Source organism: Mustela lutreola, chromosome 12, assembly GCF_030435805.1.
Source record: "Mustela lutreola isolate mMusLut2 chromosome 12, mMusLut2.pri, whole genome shotgun sequence".
NCBI lineage: Eukaryota > Metazoa > Chordata > Mammalia > Carnivora > Mustelidae > Mustela > Mustela lutreola.
Genome location: NC_081301.1, coordinates 2,144,672 through 2,167,885, shown reverse-complemented (window position 1 = coordinate 2,167,885; position 23,214 = coordinate 2,144,672). Strand labels below are relative to the sequence as shown.

Below are 23,214 nucleotides of genomic sequence, written 5' to 3'. Positions count from 1 at the left end.
CCAGAGAGTAGGGGTCCTCCACGGCAGAGCCGCTCAGAGAGCGGAGGCCTGGCAGCCCATCAGTGCCTTCTCTTCTCAAGGTGCCCAGGCCCACCTGCACCCCCTGCCCAGAGGGTGCCTCCTCCAGTGCCCGGCAGCACGGGGACAGGTTGAGAGTTGGCATCCCATCCTGGCTCTGCCCCTCCTTGGGTGACACGCTGTTACCCCCACCAGGGCTCCCGTTTCCCCGTCTGTGCTGGGAGAAGCTTGGGCCATCCCACTCGCCGCGGGCAGCCTTCTTCCCAGAGTGCACTTTCCAACAGCTACGCACTCAACAATGGAGAAGAGAGACGCGTGTCTAAGCATCTCTTGTCACCTGAGCTTCTCAGAAAACAGGTGCTTGGGGACTTTTATCCCCAGAAAGGGGTTTAAATGGGAAGTGGGAACCCCAGGACAAGCTGCCCTGGTCTACGACTTGCATCTCCGGCAGGGAGTACGTGTTAGAGGACAGCGTCCGGTGACAGGAAGGACAACACAATGCAGACCTCTGGGGGCCCCTTCCAGGCCTGTGTGCACCTGCCCCCCCAAGTATGCACACTAACCACAAACACAAGGACAGATCCTCACGCACACGCAGCCCCAGGACACCTTCTGTGCCCCCATGCTGACCACCCCAGGAGGACAGGAAGAAGGCCCACGCGAGTGCCAGGTGACCTGCTTGCTAACCCTGTCTGCGCCCCCCACTCCCACGCCTGCCTTGAGACCCCCTTCCAGGGTCTGAGTGTCAGTGTACCGTCTCATTAAACGCTGACATCTAAGGACATGTTCACCTTCGGTCTCAGTACCTCCTGGAGAAGAGATGTCGAGCTTTCCCCGGGGGCGGGGCGGACAGGCCAGACCCTCCCCCGGCGGCTGGTTCCAGCCCCGCCCCCTGCCACCCCCATTCCCCAGGGCTAGGGTCCAGAGCCCCTGCGGCCCCAGCCAGCGAGGATGGACTCTTCTCTCCCGAGTTAAATTTCCCCCGCCTTTTTGATGTCACATCCTGTCCCAGCCTGCTTCCCCGCCGCCGCCCTCCCCACTCCCGCGCGTGAGCGTGGCGCGCGGGTCCCTCTGCGCCACCCGGCCGCCTTCCTCGCAAACTTTTGGCACCCCCGCCCAGGCGCGCCGGAGCGGGTGGGGGAGCGCAGGAGGAGGAGGGGCCGCGGAGGGCCGCGCCCCGCCCGGGGACAGCGGGGACAGCGCGCAGGACGCGCTCGCCATGCAGAGCGGAGGCTCCGGGTGCTGAAGGCGCGGGGCCAGCAGAGCCGGGAGCGCGTCCGCGTCCACGCAGCGCCGGCGCCAGCACCAGGGCTCCTGCATGCCAGGACGGCGGCGGTGGCAGCGAGACATGCAACCGGCCCGGAAGCTCCTCAGCCTCCTCTTCCTCGTCCTGATGGGCACGGAACTCACTCAAGTACGTGCATCCAACGCCATTTTCCTCCCCGCGAGCGAGTGAGGGAGCGCGGCGGCCGCCCAGCGCGCACGGGGACCGGCAAGTCCGGAGCCGCTGGCGGGCAGCTTGGCGCCTGGCTGGGGAGGGGGCCCGAGTGCAGCGCGCGGGGCTTGGAGGGAGGGGTGGGGCCGACCCCAGACTGCTGCGCGCCCCCACCTCCCAAACCCCCAGCCCCACCCGGAGCGGCTGTGAGGCTGCCCCCTCTCTCTCAGGACCCCCAGCCTCCCACTCCCCGGAGAAGTTCAAAGGGCAGCTTGAGGGGCTCCTCCAGCTGCTACTGTCATCTGGGGGGAGGGAGAGGTTGCCGGGCAAGGTGTCCAAGCTCCTGGCGTTTCCAGAGGTAGCTCTGAGTCCCACCCCCACACCCCTGCTACAGAGCATCTCTGCCTTTGGGGAGAACACTGCCCTTGGGGCTCCCCAAGCAGGTGGTGGTGGCAATTGTGCCCGGGAGGCCAGACAGTGCCTGCGGGGCTGGGTGCATTGTGGGCTCCGCGCGGAGCCTGGTGGGGGGGGGGGATTGTGACCACATGCGCGGCAGGAAGTGTGAGTGGCAAGCCGCCGTGTGCCTGTGTGTGGGGACTGCTGGGCGTTTTAAGCGGGCTCGCCATCCCCTGAACAATGTATCAGTAGAAAGCCTGTCTCGGGCTGGTATTCTCCATTTTTAAAAATCCATTTCTGAGCTGGCAGGGCTGGGAGGAGGAGGGCCGTCTGAGAGCTCCGGAATGGGGGAGTCGCTTTGGCACCGGGGTGCTGGTTGAGGCTGCCAGCTTCAGGAGTCCGGCTGCTCAGGAGTGACATTAAAACGCCCTTTCGATGGTGCCCCTGTGCCACGCTCGGAGCCGAGGGATGCTGGCCCCTTGGAGCTGCGGGTCCAGGGGGCGGACGGGCGGCCCCACACCTTGGCCACAAGCCCCAGCCGTCCTGGCCCTCCTGTCCTCCCGCGGTCTCCCTCCATCTCGGGGTAAAGAGGAAACACAGAGGGCAAGAGGTGGATCACAGGAGAGAAGCCTCTGGAACAAGCTTCCCTTGTTCCGCCTCGAAGCCCTTGCTGGCTCCCTGGCTCTGCTCGGGAAGGGTGGGGGTGGGGGGGAGGTTTCTCTTGCTCCCACTGCCCTCGGAGACCCTTTCCCTGGTGCCCCCAGATCGTCGGCTTCCCTGGAGAGACTCGGCACAGTCTCCTGGAGAGAAGTTTTCTTGGCGCGGGGAGAGCCCAGCCAGAGGGCTTGTGCGCCGTGGATGGACATCTTTGCACATATGCACGTGCATACACACGCACTTACACACAGGAGCACACCCGGGCAGAGGGGAGCCGGGCAGGGGGTGATTGGCAGCATGTGCCAGTTTTGGGAAAGAGATAACTAGCTCTCCAGGGCCCCTGAAGGGGCTGTCCTGAGGGCCCTCCAAGCCTCGGTGGCCTTCTCGAGTCCAGGCACCCTGACCACAGACGGCTGTACTCCGGCGGTCTCCTCCTGGCATCTTTTTAAAGATCGCCTGTTCTGGGAAGAAACTTTCCGTTCAGCTTCAACTGGAAGCTTTGTGTTGGTGGCCAAAGTGTTTGCCTGGTCGTGCTCATGGACGTGCCACCCCCCACCCCCGCCCCCTCCCCCGGCCGAGGGTCAGCCAGCCCCCGCCCACACACCTGCCTCTCCTCCTGCAAACAGGTCCCCCTTCCGGACCCAGGTCAGCTCCTGCCCCCGCCTCCCTGCACCAACCAAGGGAAATGGTGTTGTTTTCCTGTTCTGATGCGGAGCTATGGATGGAGGATGGAGGTCTCGGGGGACTGTGTCCCTCAGGGCAGCCCGGAGGCATGGCCCCACCCTCCCAGGGCTGCCTCTGGGGTTGGGCTGGCAGAGTTCTGTCTGCTGGAGGCCTATTGTCCTGAACTGGGGTGGGATTTTAGAACGAGGCTTAACCAGCTTAAATCGCTGGGATTGTTCCTAGTCTAGGAAGGTTCCGAGAGTGGCCAGCAGCTCCAGAGATCCCCTTGACCTGGCCCTGCCCCGGTGGCAGGAGACCCCGTGCCTGTCCCCTTGATCAGTAGCCTCTAAGGTGGAATGCAGAGAGGGAGAGGGTGTGGGCCAGAACCGGGCTGTTGGGAATCGAGAGCTGCTTGGGGACATCCACGGACCCAAGAGTCTTGCTCTCTTGATCCTGAAGTGATTCAACCCTGGAAAGCCACACCTCGCGGCCTCGTGCACAAAGCTCCGAATGCTGGTGAACCCCTCAAATCAGCCAGCAGAGAGCCGAGCACTGGAGGCTGAGCCCTGCGGGGTCTGTCTCCCCCGCCCGTCCTGCTCCTCTCCCACTGTCTAAGCCGCTCCCACGGCCGCACCCTCCCTTTGGAGACCCTTCCCGAGCTCTGCACACGAGGCTCCAGGGCCGTCATGGTGGGGGTCAGCCCGCGTTCAAGTGCGAACGCGTCAGAAAGGCGAGGCTCGTACCTGTGCTTCACGTGTGCGGCCAGAAGGAGCGAGGGGCGGGGCGGGGAGAGCAGCACACGGCCGCGCTATCTGTCCCCCGACAGCGCGTGTGATGAGCCGCGCGGCCCAGTGCCAGCCAGTGATGGACGGCCCACTGCCTGCCAGGCGGGTGGGCCCCATGAACCCTGTCCTCGGTCGGAGACGCCTGACTCGGTCTCGTTCTTCGATTTCCAATCAACGGCTGGTGCTTCACGCTCCTTGAGAAGCGCCTTAGGAGTTTCCCGTGGGTGTGGGGGACCTGACCCTTCTGTCCTGGGGGAGGCTGGGTGCGGGGGAGCTGACCTCTCTGTCCTGGGGGAGGGGGGCACCTGGGGCTACTTGAGCCCCAGGCCCATCCGGTCCAGCAATAGGGACGTGCTGTCTGCATAGGAAGGTGCGAAATGCGTGGGGGCGCTATAGTAACGACTTGACTCGGCTGCCCTTACCTGTACCAGGCGCCATTGGGGTGACCTTGAGAAAAACCCTTGGCTTCTTAGTATGAGCTTCCACCTTTTAAAAACGGGTTGCCTCTCAAAGACGTCGGCCCCCGACCAGACCCCGTCCTGCCCTGTTGCTAACCCGCCCCCGGACCGTGTGCTGTTCTCCGAGGCCAGCCGGTGGGGTTTGGCACAGTCAGACGGGGTTCGCGGTGCAGAGCATGTCCGAGCCCTGTGGTCTGGCGTCTGGGCTGACAAGCTTCGTGGGAAGACCCGAGGCTCTGCCGTAATGGTTTGTGTAAAGGGCAGGAGAGTGTGTACACCCAGGGCCCTGGGGTCGGAGCAGGCGATGTGCCAGCCTGCGCTCCGAGCAGGGAGCGGGGGCAGGGGGCGGAGGGGGCTCCCCGTGGGTCTGACCTCGCAGGAGCAAGGCTGTGTGGAGGAATCCGATTTATTCTAACAGAGAAGCAAGGCTCCTGTCTGTAGCCAGGCTCAGCCTTTCTTGAGGACGCCAAGCCTCGCCCCCACACCCTGAAGGGCTTCCAGCTGTGAACAGTGAACTTGAGGCCTGAGTGTCGTTCCAGATGTGAGCAGAGCCGACTCCCCCGGGGGAGGTGTGGGTGGGCTCCATGCACAGACAGGACAGCTGGGGTGGGGTTAGTCCCTTAGAGCCCCGCTGGGACCCATCACACCGAATCCGTTCTCTTCTGAGATTCTGCCCATCCCACAGAGGAAGACACAACCCGCTCCCCTGAGCAAATTTCATGAGGATAAAACAGCCCAGTTCTGTGACCTGTTGGAGTCTAACCTTGGACGGATGAGCCCCCCGACCTCCTGTCCAGCTGCGTGTGATCCTGGCCTCCCCCGTCTGCACTGGATGCTGGTGGTAGTGATGGGGGGGCGGGGGCTTGGGCGCTGTGGTCTTTTCCCGAACCAGTTAGTTCATGACGCACCGCATTTCAGGAGGGTCTGTGAGCTCCCTCCCCCCTTAGGGCTGGTCCAACAGAGGAGCATGGAGGGGACCGCCCCCCCATTCCCAGGTGGGCCCCCCTTCCAGGGACAGGGAGGTGCTGGGACACCAGGACGGCACAAAGCTGTAAATCCTCTTTGGCAAATCACGGAGAGCAATTTGCTTCTCATTCCACTGACTTCCGCCTTCCCCAGTAAAAAGAAAGGTAATTTTCTGCCTTGGGTTGTATTTATTACTAAAGTTATCAGGCCCTGTAATCAGTATTAACATCACCGTGGAAAGTAATACAAAACTAATTACCAGCTAAACTGAATTAGATACACGGCCACTGCCAGCCGGGCTGACAGGCCCAGGAGCCAATTTTTGGCTCTGAAAGGAGCTCGGAGGATGTTCCTCACACTCTGGAAGCAGCCGCTGTAGGGCCCTCCCCATGGCAGGGGCCCCCCCGACCGTCCAGGCAGCTCGGCCCCTGGGCAGCAGGCGGGAAGCAAAGATGTCTGTCCCTTCGCTTTCCAGGTGGTCACAGGCGTGAGAAACTCGCCGGACCCTCCGGCACAGGGTTAATCCCACAAGGAGGGTGACGGTCGGCTGGGTGTCCCCGAGTCCCACTGCCCGCCAGGAGTGCCGTCCGGATCTGCAGGGGGCAAGCCCAGCGATCCTGTGCGGCATCTTCACGGTCCAACCGAGGACCCCGAGGCTGGAGGGGACGTAGCTGAGTGACAGAGCCCTGGTGCGCCCCAGATCTGTCTGCCGCCTGAGACGCCGGGCTCATGTTTCCCATTAAGGCAGAGAGGAAGTGTGAAAAGCAGAGGGAAAGGCTCAAGGTCATGAGCAGCAGCCAGAAGGTGCCTGGAGCCATCAAGCCAGACCTGCAGACCTTTGCAGGGCAGCCCTGGGGCGTCGGGTCGGCCGAGTCTCCAGCGGCCGGCCCCGTGCTCGGACCTGGAAACTCAGCTTTAGAAGGGGAGCAGCAGAGCTCTGCAAACATTTTGGGGTGTTGCCCGTGCTGTGGTCTCCTTCCTACCATGAAGGGTGGCGGCCTAGAGCGAGTCGCCATCCCGGGGGCGTCTGGGAGAGCGCACCCAGGCCCCACCCCTCAGTCCTCTGGGGAATAACGTGAGGTGTGAGGAGGTTGCTCTGCATGTCCTTGGGGGTCCCAGCATCTGCCTGAGGGCTGAGTCGGAGAAGCCGCAGGACACACAGACACACTCAGGAGAAGCCGCAGGACACACAGACACGCTCAGCCAACGCCGCTCGTCGCGGACGGGCCGGCGGTCCCAGCTGCACCATGTGAGGCTCTGGCATCACCCACACAGCCCCAGGGGAGGAGGGACCAGACCCAGCTCCCCTCCCTCTGGGCCCGGGTTAAATCTTAGGACAATGGCCAGATGACAGAGGGTGAAGGTGCCTTTTTTGCTCTCGGGCAGTGTTTAAAGACTCGAGCTTTCCGACCCGCTTGCTCTGATCTGGGCCACAGGGACTGGTCCTGTGTGGTCCGTAGGCAGGGTTTAATGACACCTACAGTCCGTCGGTCAGTCAGGAGGAGAGTGGGCAGCCTCGGGGCAGTCTGGGGAGAGGCGGGCGGAAGCCCCATGCGCAGCCCCGCTCCGCGATCAGCAGCGCCTCTCCCGTGGCACCGGCGAGCAAGGCAGAGACTTCTCTGGGTGCGAGATGGCTCTCGAGTGTGGCTCTGGGAAGTAAGCAACTCCCACTTGTTTCAAGTGATGCTTGGGGTGTCTGAGGGTTGGAGAGAGAACAGAGGTGTGTTCAGACATGTTATAAATAGCGAGCTCAGCCCGCAGGGTGTTGGTGTTAAATCTGACAGCAGAGCGGGATTCGGAGCAGAAACGGGGATGGGCTTTCTGAAACAAACGCTGCCCGCGGACGTGAGTCCCTGGGCTCCTGCCCTGCCCAGCGCACCCCAGCTCCAGATCTCTGGGCAGCCCAGCCTCCAGGCCTTGTCCTGTGGACGCAGAGGCAGGGGCAGGGGCAGGTCAGCTGCGAGTGGGGAGCCGGGAGAGGGCGCCGGGGGCCTGGCATCAAGGCACTCTCTTTCTCCGGAGACAACCCTCCCTCTGTTGGAGCTGGCCAGGCAGATTTCTGAGGCCGAGTCCGGGCCCGGCAGGCAGAGCGTGGGCTCTGGGAGGGAAGAACGTGTGGCAGAGCCCGGGTCCTGCTTTGAGCGGGGGCCTCTGCCTCCACCGCTGGACCGAGCGTGGACTCGCGGATGTTTCCGTGACTCTGTCACCTTCCCATCCACGTCAGGAACCGTGAGCTCGTGTCAGGATCCCTGACTGACTCAGTAGAGACGAGTCCGTCCTTCTCAGTCAGTTACAGGGACTTCCCTTAATGGACGATGGGAAACAGTGATTTTCGTGAGGGATCCCCGAAAACCACGAGTTCAACCCATAGGGCCCTGCAGAGTTATCTCGTCTGGGCTCTTCGAAGGGCCTCTCCCAGACGTGGACCCCATTTCCGCTGGGCAACTAGGAGAACATGCAGCCGTGGCCTCCAGGTCTGGACAAAAGCCCATCTGAGGCAGCGTTTATGAGAGCAGCATAGAACTTTCCAGAGCGGGAGCAGAGAGTGTGAGGGCCCACAGGGAGGGGCCATGGGCAGCCAGCTCTCAGCTCTCTCTCTGAGGGCTGGAAGGGGGTGTCATGGCTCAGGGAAGAAGCAGGCCTGGGGACAGCTGTGGGTCACAGAGCACCCCCCCCGGGAGGCAGCTGCTGTCCCCACAGGGCTGGAAGAATCACCGTGAGCCCCAAAACCTCAGAGGAGTTTGAGCCTGCGTGGCCGGTGGAAGGAAGTGGCCTGGGAGGTGGCTCGGCACCGGGCCGGGCCAGCTCCCTGCAGCACAGTGAGTGAACTTCCAGCAGCGGCAGCTCCCAGGAGCGATGGAGCACATGTGGGGCAGGCTGGCGGCGGCTCGTGGAGCCCTGGCTTGGGTCTTCTGGATCCGCTCCGGACATGCTGTCCCGGTGGTCGGCCAGAGAGCAGAGCATCCTCAGCAAAGCGCACGTCAGGCCTTTCCACATGGCCCAGCCCCACAGCGGCTATGGCCGGAGCCCCTCCCCTACAGAGGGCCCGGCAAGTGCACGGGGCTGGGCCAGGAGGGGACCCCCCCCTTGGGAACGCGTGTGAGGAGCAGGGACCCTGTCCACCACCGTCCCGCAGGGGTCAAGCCAGAGGCCATGGAGGGGGCGGAATGAGGGGATGCTTGCATTGAGCTGCCCGTGGTGGGCCTCCGTGGCTGCTGGGAGAGGGGGTTCAGGTCATCTGTGGGCTCCTCCCAAGGTGCCCGGCCCCAGACCAGACCCTGTCCCTGCTGCAGGGTGTTCTTCCCGGCAGGAAGCAAGCGGAGAGGGCGCGTAGGGGCTGGAAGGAGCAGAACGGCTCTGCAGGGACCCTCCCTGTCTCCCACGTCGGTCTTCCCTCTTCCCCCACCCCAGCTACGGGCAGAGAGCTTGCAGGGTTTCCTCACAGCAAAAAAGCATCCAAACTTGGTTCTTTGGGGGTGTCCCTTGGCTCCGACCTGAGCAGAGTGGACCTGTGTTCTGTCTGTGGCACGGAGATGTCCCGAGTTCCTCCCCGCGGGCCACCGGAATGCAGCGGGCCTTCATCAGGTCGTGCCCCGACCCTCCCCCAGGTGCCGTCCCCTAGAAGAAGGACGCGGCTCTCAGCAGGAGGGTCCTTCCGCAGGCGCGTCACGTCGGCCCTCCTTCCGAGAGCTCTGAAGCCCTGGGCGCTCGAGGCCGGCGTTCTTGTTTTCGTGCGTGCTGGTGAACTTGCAGAGTCCACCAAGGTCAAGGCTGGAGCATAGAGACCTGGCTGGTCCCCCCCAATTCACATGTTGACATCCTAACCCCAAAACGTGACGGCACCGGGAGGCGGGGCCTTCGGGAAGCCCTTTGGGATGCACTCTGCCGACATGACAGGCCGAGTGCCCTGGACGTGGCGAGGAGGCAGGCCCCCCCAGAACGCGACCCCACCGGCCCGTGCTCTCGGATGCCCAGCACCCCCCTCCCCCGCTGTGAGCCACAAATATCTGTTGTTCACAAGCCGTCTGCCGGGGCTGCTCTGAAACGACCAGGGGAGCAGACACCACAACAGCTGTCGGGCGGAGGGACACCACGTTTTGGGTCTTGGTCCTGGGAATGGAAGGCGCCCCAGGTGACCTTGGACAGGTCTCGCCATCCTTCTGAGCCTGACCCAGTGAAAGCATCGGCCAGGGGCGTCCACCATGATGAAGGGGCGTCGCGCCCCCTCGCGTGAGGGTGTCCGGGGCTCCGCGCCTGCTCCGTTAGTGCTCCGGGGCTCGGCCGTGTCGTGAACCTAAGTAGAGGCCTTGCTGCTCGGGAAATCGTGCGGAAACTGGGATTTAAGTGCCTCCTCAGGAGCATGTGGGGTTGGCCGGCGCCAGGGGTCTGTGATCCAAATGCCTCGTTCTTCAACGATTCATAGTTTGCTTTGGGAAATACGGTGCGGCCGTCTAAACCGGATCGCACTGGCTCGAGGCTTCTCGGATGACCCTCTCCAGCGCACGAGGAGGCGTCATCTCTGCTACTGACGCATGGAGTCCGGCCACTGGAGAGGACTTTGGTTGGGACTGGATGAGTCGGAAGTGAGTTCCCTCCAACCTCCAGCTCGTCAGAGCAGGAGTGCAGGGCAGGGAGACAGGGGTGCATGCCAAGGTGATGGGGCGCAGGGCAGGGGGCAGGGGAGAAGGGTAGGGGGACAGGGATGCAGGGCAGCAGGGCGTCAGGGGTGCAGGGCAGGGAGGCAGGGGTGCATGCCAAGGTGATAGGGGTGCAGGTCTGAGCGGCAGGGGTGCAGGAGCAGGGCTGTACCCGCTGCACACCCCTGTTCTGTCTACACACACCGTCTGGGAGGGAGGGACATGAAAGACGCCTCTGTCCACTTCTTTATAAACACCGACAAGGAAGAAAGAGGTGGAGATGAGGGGCTGAGCGGCGTCTGGCTGGGTGGAGACTGGCTTCCCCCCGACCTCCCAGGGCCAGTTCTGCTCCTGAGTCACGCAGGACCTCCGAGGCACTGTCCGCATGTGGCAAACCCAGTACGAGTAACCCAGAGCCGCGTGTTTAAAAACCAGCTCCCAGCCATGACTTGACGGAGGGGGTGTGTGTGTGCCAGAAACCCTCCCCCCAGCTCGCCAACGTGACTGCAGAGGCGGCTTCCCCAGGCCAGCCCAGTGCTGCGCCCAGGGTCAGAGCGAGTTCCAGGCAAGCGGAGCAAAGCTGCTCCGCGGTCCCCAGACTTTCCTGCCTGCGCCGGTCCCTGGGACGGAGCGTCATCTCTGTCATCCCCACGGCCTGGGCTCCGGTCTCTCCAGGGAGGAGCCCGGCCACGTTGGTGCTCTAAAGATTTAGAGTGCCAACTGCAAATCCTTATGGACATTACTGACGTCAAGCGAAATCAGATGTTCTTCAAAATCAGGAGCTTTTTGTCGTTGCCTAATTCTTGACACTGCGCATCTGGAGTCTCACCGCCCGAGAACGAGGCTCTGCTTGGCGGGCGCTGTTTTTGTTTCCAGGCAGGACTGCTTCAGCCTTTGCGTGTCTGTTAGCAGCAGCAACAGCTCTCAGGAGGGGTGGCCGAGGTCTCTGCATGGGGGGGCGGGGGCGTACGTCCCAGCTCTGCCATTCACTTAAACCCTGATGGCTCAGTGGAGGGCCCTCCTGGGTACATTTTGTCTGGTGCCAAGCAGGATACCTCCCTGCGTGCCGAGGCTGCACCTCCGCTAACCGTCCAGTCTTCGTTATACCTGCAGAGAAAGCAGACGATCACTATGATCGAACCCATTTCATAGATGGGGAAACTGAGGCACAGGAGGGCTATTGCCCTGGCTCGCGTCTCCCAGCTGCGGCCGGCTGTCCGCCCCGAGTCTGCATTCTCATTCTCGGCGCTGAGTGGCTCATCCGTGATGCTCCCCTCTGGCCAGGGCGTGTCCGCGGTGGCAGTGCCGGCCGTCTGCTCTGGCGCTGGGACCGTTTCTGTCCGGGGCCATACAGCGCTCTGTCCCCATGTCTCGGCCTTGTCCCGGGCTCGGTCCACAGCCGGCTGTCCCTGTGTCTCGCACTAGCAGGTTATAGGCAAGTACGTGCAGCTTTTAGGGCCTAAGAGTTTGTAGATGGGGTTGAGTTTGACCTGGAATTCTTCCCACCAAGTAAGTGGCCACTGTCTGCAGGGGCATCTGAGTGTGTGGTTTGGGCTCCGAATCCGTTCGTCGTGTGCCGGCCGAGGAAGGAGGCAGAGCGCCGGTTGCCTCCCTGGTGACCTGGTGCGACCCAGGCTCCCCAAGGCTCCGCAGAGCCTGCAGTACCAGCACACGCTGGGAGATGGCGCCCTTCCCCAACGCTTGGAACTGGCCTCCTGCACTCCGGCTTTCCTCAGCGAAGCCAATCAGGAAACCAACCCTTCCCCCGGGTCTCCCCCCACCGCACTCAGGCCAGGACGTTCCTGGCTGTCATCAAGTCCACTCTCTGAAAGGGGACGGAGCAGAGTGAAGCCCCCGGGAAGGCGGTGCCCATCTTCCGGGGGCCCCAGGAAGGCTGGCCCCTCGCAATCCCCTTTCGGAAGGGGGTTTATTCTCACCCAGGCAGCAGCGATCTGGGGGATTCTTCCCTTCCCAGAGGGCTGGGGCAGCTGGACAGGGACCGGAGGAGGTACCTTTCACCCCCTGGAAGCTTCCTGCGAGGCTAAAGCCCTGTGCAGGGGTGCGACCCAGTCAGCCCCGGCGTCCGAGACGCGCACGTGTCCTGGCCTGACGGTGCTTTGAAGGCTGGGCACTTGAGCTAGAATGCCCAGCCCCTCTCCCGCAGCACGGGGGCTTGGGAGCACCACTCTCGCCCCCCAACCACAGACCCCAAGGCCCCCACCCAGGGCCATGCTCCTCGAGGGCAGGGCACCTTTAGCTCTCCGGCTGAGATGCCTGAGCCACAAACTTGAACCCAGCTCCTGCCCTGTGAGCTGGGCCTTGCACCCCTCCTGCACACTCGGACCCCTCCCACCCACACCCAGGAGCCCACGCTGGTGGGTGCCAGCCACTGCTGCAAGACCCTTGCTTCCCAGAGGCATTAGAGCGCCCCTACCTGCTCCCGGAGAGCCTTCCCCTTTACACTTCTTTCCCTCTCCCCCGGGGCTGGGGCTGGAGACCCCCTCCCAGCTGGGCTTCAGGGGGCAGCAGGGCTGGCCTGGGAAGCCTGGAGCCACCCCCAAGCAGGTCCCCGGCAGCCAGAGCTGACCGCCTGGTCCCAGAGGGATGCCCAGGCCTGACTCAGCTGGGAGGGTAGCCAGGGCGCACGGATCTGGACAGCCAGGCCACAGAGGCACAGGCGGATTTCAGGGCTCGGGGCGGTGGTCAGCTTTCCTCCCTGAGCACCCGTCTCAGCCTCTCGGCGGCTGGGGTTTGCAGGCCTCCTTGCCAGCAGCCAGGGGGCGGCGGGGAGCCGGAGCGGAGAGGAAAAATCCACCCATTTCCTGGGCAGATTGCGTCGGCCGCCGCCCGGCCGTGTCCCCGCCTCCCGACCGCGGCCCCCGCGCGCAGCCCGCGCGGCGCTCAGAGCCGGAGCCGGAGCCGAGCGGGCGGCGGGGCGCGGGCGCAGGGCGCGGAGGGGAGGCGGCACCGCGGACACCCGGCGGCGGGCGGCGGGCGGCGGGCAGTGGGCAGCGGCCACTCTCCCCCCGGCGCCCGGGGCGGCGCAGCCATGGCCGGGGCGCGCGGGGCGGCGGCGGCGACGGCGGGCGGGCGACGGCGGGCCGAGGGGGCGCGGGGACTCGGCCGGGCGCCCCTGCCCGCCGCGGTGCCCGCCGCCTGAAGGCTGCCCGGGGGCGCGGAGCCGGCGCCGGCGCGCGCGGGCGCAGGAGGCGACTCGAGGCGCGATGTCGGTGCCGCTGCTCAAGATCGGGGTTGTGCTGAGCACCATGGCCATGATCACCAACTGGATGTCCCAGACGCTGCCCTCGCTGGTGGGCCTCAACACCACCAAGCTCTCTGCGGCCAGCGGCGGGACGCTCGACCGCAGCACCGGCGTAAGTCCCCGCCACCGCCCCGCGGGCCCTCCCGCCGCTCCCTCCGACCCCGACCCCGGGCTGGGCGGCGCCGAGCAGGGCGCAGGGCCAAGGGCACGGGCTAGGGTCTCCTGCGGCTTCCCCCGGCGGGCGGGGGTGACCCCGTCCTGTGCTGCCCCGCTGCCAGCGGCCTGCCCTGGTGCTCAGGGGCACCGCCTCCTTCCTTTGCTGGGTTTCCTCGCGGGGCAGGGGCCTCAGGGCCGCTGTCGCTTCCAGTCCCCTTCAATTAGTAGTAAGTCCCTCACTGACAAGGTCAGGAAACTGAGGCAGGGGACTTGGGGACTTGTCCAAGGTCACTCAGCAAGTAAGGGGTGGGGATGCCTCTGCTCCACCCTGTGGGGCTGGTCCGGCCAGGGCTCCAGCGGAGCCCGCCCTACTTTGTGCGAGCCAGCGGGACTGGACCGCGGGAGTGGGCCGGCTGGCGGGCGGGGGAGCTGGCAGCTCGCACTCCATCAGGCTCCTTTCCCTGCTCTTCCCTCCGCCAGGTCCCTCAGGGTCCTGGAGCCCCAAGATGCAGTGGCCCGGGTGGGGTCCTGGGAGGCACTGGCTGTGGCGCTGGCCCCCTCTCTGTCTCATCAGCCCTCTGTCCTGCCTCCCAGGTGGCTTTTTCTTCCCTTGTCAAGGCCTTGGCTGGGGGGTTGGGGGAGAGTGGCCAGGGCGCCTGTGGGCAGGGCTGGCTCAGATGGTGGCTGGAGCTGCGTGAGCCAGGCTAAGCGGGAAGCACCCCTGAGCCGAGGAGGATGTGAGGAAGGCTGGCTCCCTCGGAGGCGGACGGGGCTGTGGGGGGTGGAGGCGGCAGGAGGCTTCTCTCCCACCTGGTTTGGGCTGCCCAGGGCACAGGGCTCTGGGAGGATGTCTCCACGTGACCCTCCTAAGCCCCTCGTCGTGTTCACCCCACCTCGTGTCTCAAGAATGACATCCAGGGCTGCTTTCATGATGACTGTGCTCCTGAGTCTGGGTCCTAAGCGGCTGGGGTTGGTGATGAATGAAGCAAGTGGACAGCTACTATAGATTCTCCACCCCAGCCCCACGCTAAAAATAGCAGGGAGGTGACCTGAGGCGACAGGGCAGGCTGGGGGGGAGGGTCTGTGCTCCGGGAGTGTTTCCGGACAGTGGTGTCGCCCCGTGCCTGTGCCTGGCGCTCCACACCTGAGCCGGGCTGCAAGGCGGCACCAGTGGTCCTTGGCATACCCCAGGACTGAGGCTGGCTGTGAGCTGGCCCCCCATGTCACCAGAAACTTGGTGAGATCCACACAATGACTCGTGGGTAGCAGCCCTCGTGAAGTCGGAAGGCTGGCGTCCCCTCGGACAGCGTCGGCCAGGCTGCCTGTGGGGTGGCAGCCGGGGCGCGGGTCGTTGCGGCTCTGGGCTAATGGGCTGCCGGATGCCGGCTATTACCCGGGCGCTTCATCTCCGGGTATCAGGGACGGCGTCGCGAGGCTGCGCCAGCCACCCTGGCTTGCCTTACGGGGAGGAGATCTTGTTTCTGAATTACGTGCTGCTGTGAGTCAACCAGCCCCTGCTTTCCTGCCTGACTCCTCTGTCAGGGCGTGTGGCCTCCCCCCTCCTGCTACCCAGCCTATCCATTCGGTCACATGCCGGGACACCAAACATCCCCGGAACCGAAAAATCCCCTGAATTGGAACAAAATTTCAAGTCTTGCCTGTTAAGCTTCCTTGCAGCCCCCGGGGGACCTCGATGGGATTCTGCCCTTTTGTTCTCAGGGGCTCCTGCCCCTCCCCGGGGTCAGAACGTGTCTTTGGCCCGTTTTTTGTCCTTCTCTGCCAGGGGTCAGACTTGGACAGCCCTCCCTGGCTGTCGTTCCAGGTGAGCTGCCTTCTGGTCTCACTTGTCTCCCTCTCGCTCCCTCACCACCCCCCCCTGCATCCAGGTGTTGCCCACCAACCCCGAGGAGAGCTGGCAGGTGTATAGCTCCGCCCAGGACAGCGAGGGCAGGTGCATCTGCACAGTGGTCGCCCCCCAGCAGACCATGTGTTCACGGGATGCCCGCACGAAACAGCTCAGGCAGCTACTGGAGAAGGTGAGTCTGTGCGGGGCGCGTGTGCGCGTGCATGTGCCCATCTACATGCGTGTGTGCACCCACACCAGCACCCAGGGTGGGCTGGCCTGCACGGTCTGTCCCAGCTTCAAGACCGCCCTCTTTCTTGGCGTGTCCAGACTCAGAATGTCTGTGGATGAATGAATGGGTAGATGGAGACCACCCGCATGCCCCACGGAAGGCGCAGGAGGAGATGAGTCGACCTTGCTGGTCACTCTGCGGAGGAGCCCCGTGGGCATGGGGAGAGGGGACGAAGGCGGCTCCCAGGGGCCACCGTTTCCAACGAGATGGAGACCTATAGTCCAGAGGGCTCAGGGCTGTGGCTGAGCAGCCACCAGGCAGAGCACCCAGGAGCCCCATGGGTCTCAGCCGATGGGCTCTTTTGCTGCCCACGGGAGGTGGAATCTGCCAGTTGCAGGTCTAGGGGGACAAGTGCACCCGGAGTCCGCCCCTTGGCAGCCGCGGGCAGCAGCGCTGTGTGGGTCCCGCACACATTTTAAATCCGTCATTTCAAGACCCTTCACAAGAATCATGTCAACTTGGTGAGATTTCTCACCTGGTTTCACCGCCCATGTACGCACACGGACACCGCACACCCGTGCACATGCCTTGTACTCACCACCCACACCTCCACACCGGGTACACACGCACCCCACATACACATGCGACACACATACACACACATGCCTCATACACCCACCACACATCCCCCCACACATGCCCACACCCACATACACACACACACACACACACACACACACCGGTAAGAGAGGACTTTGCCAGTTGAGGAGAAAGGGGTGGGGCGGAAGCCGCTCCCCTCCCCTCTCCATGCTGTGCTCCTTGCTGGGGCAGGTCGTGGCCCTGGCAGCCGAGGGAGGACAGCACAGCACACGGTGCGACGTCAGGACCGCCCCGTGTGAGCCCAGCTCAGCCGCAGCCTCTCATACAACTGCAGGTCCTTGTCGCGGCCTCCGTTTCCCCAAGTGCAGAGGGAAGGCGCGGGTTAGCGGTTCTCGGGGCTCCCAGCTTGGCGCTGTCCCCAGGACGGTGTTGTGGGGGGCGGGGAGAAGGGCACGGAGGCCTCCGGCTCGGCCTGGCCCCCGCTCCCGGGTGAGGGGAGTCTTTGCTCCGCCCTCTCTAGCCCACCCAGTATGTCGTTTAGAAAGAATTAAAGTAAAATACATTTAGCAGATTCCGCAAACGTTCATTAACACTAAACTAGACCGAAGCCTAATTGGGCCTTTAATTATTCAGAATTGCAGAGGAAGGAGGTGGAGTTGGGAGGGGGGCAGGGGGGAGGGCGGGAGGGGCAGGCTGCCTCCCGGAGCTCTTGGGGGAGGTGCCCTCTGGATTCCAGAAAGCTCTCGAGCCCCTGGGGGTGCAGGCCTAGGGCCCTTCTTCCTGCCTCCATACTCGACCGCGTCGGGGCTGAAAGATTTAAAGCCCTATTTTATACCCCAGTGGGCACTGTGTTTTCAGAGGGCAGCAGCCTTTTGTTGTAAAAGAGGGCCTCACGGCTTCCTGCGTTTCAGATTGTGCTGGAGTTGGGGGCAGGGCTGCTCCTTCCTTGGGGGGGGTGGGTCTCCCTGTGCCTGAAGTGCGTGGCTCTGGTGGTGTGTTCCCTCGGAGGCCCCAGTGCCGACCTGTGGCCGGCCCCACAGGCAACCCGCCGAGCGGAAAAGGCGTGTTGGGGCCACGGGTTACGTTCTCTTTGAAAAAGCCGTCAGCCCTGACTTTGGAAGTGTGGGCTTTGGAGGCAGGCCAGGCTTTGGATCGTTGCTGACCGCTGTGGGATGGTAGACAAGCTGCTTAACTTCTCTGGGCCTCGGTCTCCTTCTGTGTGGCCTGAGACTCGAGACCGCGCTCACCTGCCAGGGTGTTGTAAAAATCGGATCGAATCAGGGAGCGGATGGGCTCAGCCTGGGGGGGACGGGGTGACCTTGAACTCGTCAGTTGGCTTCGAGGGACACAGCCTGCTGGAAATAGGACGGATGGCCCCGGGGCTGGGGCGTAGACCGGGTCTTCTGGAGGGAGAACGCCCACCTGGGAGTGGTTGTGCCCCTCGGACCAGTCGTTGCTTTATGACCGGCCCGAGAGGGGGTCCTCACTCCGGGTGGGACGGACATAGGAGAGTCTGTGTTTTGTTTTAAGGCAGTGGAGTTGTTTGGCATCTTTAACATTGGCTTTCTCAATCTTAAATTTAATCTTACTCAAAATCCGTGAAAAGCATCCCTCGTCTGGCAGAGGAGAAGCCCGTTGCTCTGCGTGTGGCCCCTGTCGGAGGGCAGAATCTGGAGCTGGTGCCGACCCAGCAGCTTCAGCTCAGCCCGCGGAAGCCCCCGCTCTTGTCGGTTTTGCCAACACAGCAGGAACGCTGTGTCTCAGGAGGGAGAGGGCTCTCGGCTGGGGAGGCCATTTGTGTTCCTCCTCCCAGCATTGTGGCTGCGGGAGGACCTCGGTGCAATAGGCTCAGGGATAGGGTGGGGGTGTGGGGGGGGGGTTGCTGCGGTCCTGGGAGTGAAAAAGCCCCAGGCCCCTCCCACCCCGCGTTTCCCATCCAGCCAGCTGGTTGAGACAGATGTGTGTGTGGTTACTGCTGGGCAGGCACTGCGCCAATGAAGTGGTGCCGTTTCCAAGTAGTAGGCAGCCGCTTCTGGCTCTGGCGCATCCTGGAAACCTCCCTGGAGGAGGTGGTATTGGGGCTGGGCTTTAAAATATGAAGGAAACCCAAACTCACAACTCTTCTCCAAGAAGTCCTGTGGTTATTGGGTGAGACAGAATTGAGCAGGTGAGGGGGCAGGGAGAGGGTAAGAGAGCACATGTTTCCAGTTCCCCACAGGAAGGGTCAGAGGGTATCCCAGTCACCCACATCCGGTATTTTACAAACCCGGATTTTTAAACTGGATTTGTGTGTTACTTTTAAATAACTAGTCGTAAAATCCCAGGCATTTAAAAATGCTGCAGTGAGTAATATCGGTTTTTCTCCTACCGAGAAGCATTTCGCTTGTGCTCTTACTTTATCTACGGGGATGGAGGCTATACCGGAAGTGGTAGAAACCGCACTGTCATCTGTTCACTGACCGAGTCAAGCTACGGGTCATACCCAAACGATTCCGTGCCTAAAAAGGGATTTTCAAAGGCAGCAAGGAAATCAGAAATGGAGATCTGCGGTAGTTGTGAAGTGTCTTCCTCCCTGGTGATTGGATTCGATTCCCAGAGTGACCCGAACGCCACTGCACAACCCTGAACTCCATCTGCTCCCCCCACTGCCCCCAATGCATGTACACAGAAGCACCAGCCAGTTTCCCCAAAAATAAAACGCCCTGGCAGGTGGTTGCACCGAAACTGTTTTTCTTTTAAGCTCTCTGGAATCCTGTTGAATATTAAAGTTCCATCTTGAGGATAGACTCAATTCATGTCTGTCTGCAAAGATGGGAAATAGAGATTCTTCACGGGCCGGGTGATTGATTCCTGACTCTGTGCATGGAATGCGTGTGTTTGCAGAGCAGTCATCTGCCCATGACACCGGGAGGGGTGATAGATGGTGCGCGAGATGACACAGAGTCAGAAAGAGCAGTTCCCTCGTAGCTTGGCTCCCTCGTGCCCCCCACCTTCGCAGCAGGATCCCCATGAGATGTAGGGGGATGGAGAGTCTCCAGCCGGGGGCGGGGGGAAGCCCAACAGCACCGTTCAGACAGGCTGGTGTTTAAGCCTGCCTATCCGGTTTTATCCTGCAGAATAAGGAGACTGAGACCCAGTCTCTTCCCCACTGACAAAAGAAAGGAAAAAAGAAAAGTCACCCAAAGCCTCGTAGGCCTGGAGCTGGGAGCTGAGGGAGGACCTGAGGCTCCTGAACCCCTGATTTGCATCCCTGGCTGGGAGAGAACGCATTCCGGAACATGGCAGAGGAAACGTTTCCTAAACCAATTTGCTCTGTTTGGGGAGTTCTTGGTCATAACGCTCCCCGATGCTGGTGATTAACTAGTAAATAATGCATGGGCCGCCTCTGGCTCCCAGTGTGTCGGCTGCGTGGGAAAGGTCACTGTCGTGTATGAGGAGGCAAATAAGCCGGGCAGGCACCCGCTGCAGCTCCTTCCCTGAACCTGTTGCCTTTTTGACAGGTGCAAAACATGTCTCAATCCATAGAGGTCCTGGACAGGCGGACCCAGAGGGACTTGCAGTATGTGGAGAAGATGGAGAACCAAATGAAGGGACTGGAGTCCAAGTTCAAGCAGGTGGAGGAGAGCCATAAGCAACACCTGGCCAGGCAGTTCAAGGTACGTGTGCTGCTCCTCCTCTGAGTCGAGGCCGGGCTTGGTTTCTCTTTGCGCTTCCCCCTTCCCCTCCAGAAAGAGACACTTGGGGCCGGGGAGGAGCCCAGCAGACATGGGCCTTTGCCTTGTAAATGGCCGCCGCTGTCCTTGGAAAAGGAGAGGCAGCCGGCCCTCGCTCTCTTTTGGCGAAAGACACAGTCAAATGGGAAGATACAGCTGCAGTTTTCAGCCCCCATGAGCTTCCCAGGCCGGGGTCCCAGGACCTGGCTTCGCAAGCCAGGTCATAGATTAGCTGGGGAGGGACACGATTGGTCCTCATCATCCGGCAGCTGCTGTAGGTAAATCACATTAGCCAAGGATTAGCTTAATTGATTAGAGCCATTTCTGAGCAGGGATCACTCGGGGCAGTTTTTCACATCTGACCTAATTTAGCTATGACAAGGCACACTGTAGATTTGTAGGGAGGAAAGAGAGAGACACCAACATCTTTCTCACTTCCTGGTAAGTGTTTTTTCTTTTTTTTTTTTTTTTTTCTCTCCAGGTCTCTCTGGACATTAAAGCCAGAGTTTGGCCTAAAATTATATATACATATATAGAAATATGTATATATATACATATATATTCCTTAAGTTTACTCAGCTTCAAAATGATTAAATTGAAAAATTATATGCACCTTAATTAAGGCACACGTGCATGTTAATTACTAATCTAGCCCAGATATAAATGAACAGGTCAAATTACACAGCCCTGCTTGACTAGAAATTGCTGATGCTCTGTCTTCCAGTCCTTTTTATGCTAATGTTTTCCTTTGATGTGCTCCCTGCATGAAGCAAGAAGTAATCCACTTTTAAAACTGATACATTATACAGACGAAACGGCAGGCTAACGAAGTAATAAATCTATATTATGAATAAAATAATAGCAGGCCTGATCCTATCGAGGAGCAATGAGCCAGTGGCTCATGGTGGAGGCAAGGGACTATGTTGTCCTTGCTTCTGATGTCATCATCGTGGTGCATTATCTCGGAGAGAGAGATTTTTGACCTGCCTGACCAAAAAGAGTTTGTGTCTCTCCCTGAAAGCCCAGCACTCTCTGTGCCATGCTAGAGTCCGATTCCTTTGAAGATGGGGGTGTCTTTAGTGGCCATGAGCTAGCTCGTCTTTGCAAGCACTGTCCACACAGGCATCTCTCTCAGTTCCAAAATTTGGGGCAACATGGCCCCAGGGGAGGAAAAGCAATGCCTTGCCTTTGACCATGCTTTAATTGCATTAAGAATTACACCAGGAATTGTGAGAGAATCTCTATAAATGTTAAAGCAGTTGGTTTGGACTAAATCTAGCAATGGAGTGTGTTTTGGTTTTTTGTTTTTTTGTTTTTTTTTTTAAGTGACCGTGAAAATATTTGTCTATTGATGGCTGTCTGTTTAAGGCAGGCTAGTGAGGTAGCTCTTCAACAGTATTTCGTTTTCTTGCTTGCAGGGCTAACTTAAAAGCGTTTTTTCAGTGCTGCAGTGACTGAAGATGCAGTCCACTCCCATGTAACCATGAAAGAGGGTCAGAGAGCTTTTGCACCATGCATTTTTACTATTATTTCCCAATACTTAGCACCATGACACTAAGGAACCTTGAACACAACCAGGACCCTCTTTTGCATGCGACTGTAGCTGCATTCCACGGACAGTTTGAACCCTTGTCAATGCATTTTTTGAAAAAGAAAAAAAAAAAAAAAAGAAACTTTGTGTGTGTGACTAAAAGCATGTAACCTTAAGATGTTGCGTTCTAAACTGACAATAAAGACCTTTCCCAAATATGTTGGTGTTCTGAAGACTGTTTAATATGCTCTTCTAACTCTTTTGGGCCAGAATACATAAACCTATAAATGAAACAGGAGTGTGCACAGACTCCCTCACCCGGGGAGAAGCCAGGCCAAGGCAGGGTGTTGCAAGTTTTTGCACGCAGAGCACTGAACCCAGCTTATTTTAACCTTGCAGGCGATAAAAGCGAAAATGGATGAACTTAGGCCTTTGATACCTGTGTTGGAAGAGTACAAGGCCGATGCCAAATTGGTATTGCAATTTAAGGAGGAGGTCCAGAATCTGACGTCAGTGCTTAACGAACTGCAAGAGGAAATTGGCGCCTATGACTACGATGAACTTCAGAGCAGAGTGTCCAATCTTGAAGAAAGGCTCCGTGCATGCATGCAAAAACTAGGTAGGACCAGAACCCTGCGGGGGCGTGGCGCTGCCCCGCCCACCTCCGCTCACGCACAGGCTTAGGGAGTGGTGCTGAAGCGGACAGCGCCCGCCTGGCCTCAGGGAGGGCGCTGCCAGGGGCGTGGCGCTGCCCCGCCCACCTCCGCTCACGCACAGGCTTAGGGAGTGGTGCTGAAGCGGACAGCGCCCGCCTGGCCTCAGGGAGGGCGCTGCCAGGGGCGTGGCGCTGCCCCGCCCACCTCCGCTCACGCACAGGCTTAGGGAGTGGTGCTGAAGCGGACAGCGCCCGCCTGGCCTCAGGGAGGGCGCTGCCAGGGGCGTGGCGCTGCCCCGCCCACCTCCCGCGCAGGCTTAGGGAGTGGTGCTGAAGCGGACAGCGCCCACCTGGCTTCAGGGAGGCCTGGCCTGGCCGGATTAGGGCTCCTGGGTAGGGCTCCGGTTTAGGAGCACAGGTAGGCGGCACTCACCCTAGGGCACTGGCCAGCCCTGTGCAAAGGCTGGCTCACAGACCCCATGAAGTCACACATCCGGAAAAGGGACTAGATGCCACATGCCATCTGCAGAATGTATGTGTGTGCGTGCACACGTGAGTGGGTGTGTGTGTCTGTGTGTGATGGGTGAGTTAGGACATGAGTTTAATAGGGCCGGAAGCATACATCTCATACTCTCTCCAGGCTGGGGACAAGGGCTGACAGAACTCCTGAGAGAGCGAATCATGCGTAGTTTGAATAAAAGAAAACAGAAAATTCAGTCACACCAGCGTAGAGGACTTGCCATTCACAGTGAGAAAGGGCGTCAGTCCCTCCTAACAGCCTGGATGGAGGGAGCCCCTGGGCTCACTTGATCCTCAACCCTGTTGTTGCTTCCTTGGGGGGGGGCACCAGATCTGGGGGTTCCCCCACCATGGGGCGACCTGTCTGGATTCTGGCTTCTGCTTGAATTCCCACTCACCTTACAACTCCCCTGTTGGTTGCTGTCACAGATCGTGACTTACTGGCATCTGAGCCCACTCTTCTGGCCTGTTTCCCAATTTCCAATTCATTCTTGGGCTTCGTGTGCAGATCAGCTGGCCCTTCTCTCCTGCTATGCGTTTGACACCAAGGCTGTTCGTGTTCATACTGTATACTTAGTGTACCATAGGGTAATTTTTAGGGTAATTCTGGTTAATGAAGAAGTTTTCCTTGGGTTTTATCTGATATTCTAACTTGACTCCCTCCCCACACCTACCCACCCATACCCCA

At 60.7% G+C, this 23,214-nt stretch overlaps 1 protein-coding gene across 2 annotated transcripts in view; it reads left to right on the top strand.

Annotated features, from left to right (window-relative positions):
• Positions 1-1,049: 1,049 nt before the first annotated feature.
• The window catches only part of OLFM1 (olfactomedin 1), a 35,870-nt gene continuing 13,705 nt past the window's right edge, over positions 1,050-23,214 (top strand). Inside the window, exons 1-4 of one of the 2 annotated variants that reach the window (XM_059142419.1) lie at positions 1,050-1,432; positions 15,320-15,469; positions 19,609-19,764; positions 21,752-21,971. In XM_059142419.1, coding sequence (XP_058998402.1) covers positions 1,337-1,432; positions 15,320-15,469; positions 19,609-19,764; positions 21,752-21,971 — 622 coding nt within the window. In that variant the 5' untranslated portion in view covers positions 1,050-1,336. Of the gene's footprint in view, positions 1,433-13,101; positions 13,390-15,319; positions 15,470-19,608; positions 19,765-21,751; positions 21,972-23,214 lie in introns of those variants that run through there. The other variant, XM_059142418.1, reaches the window with a different exon arrangement.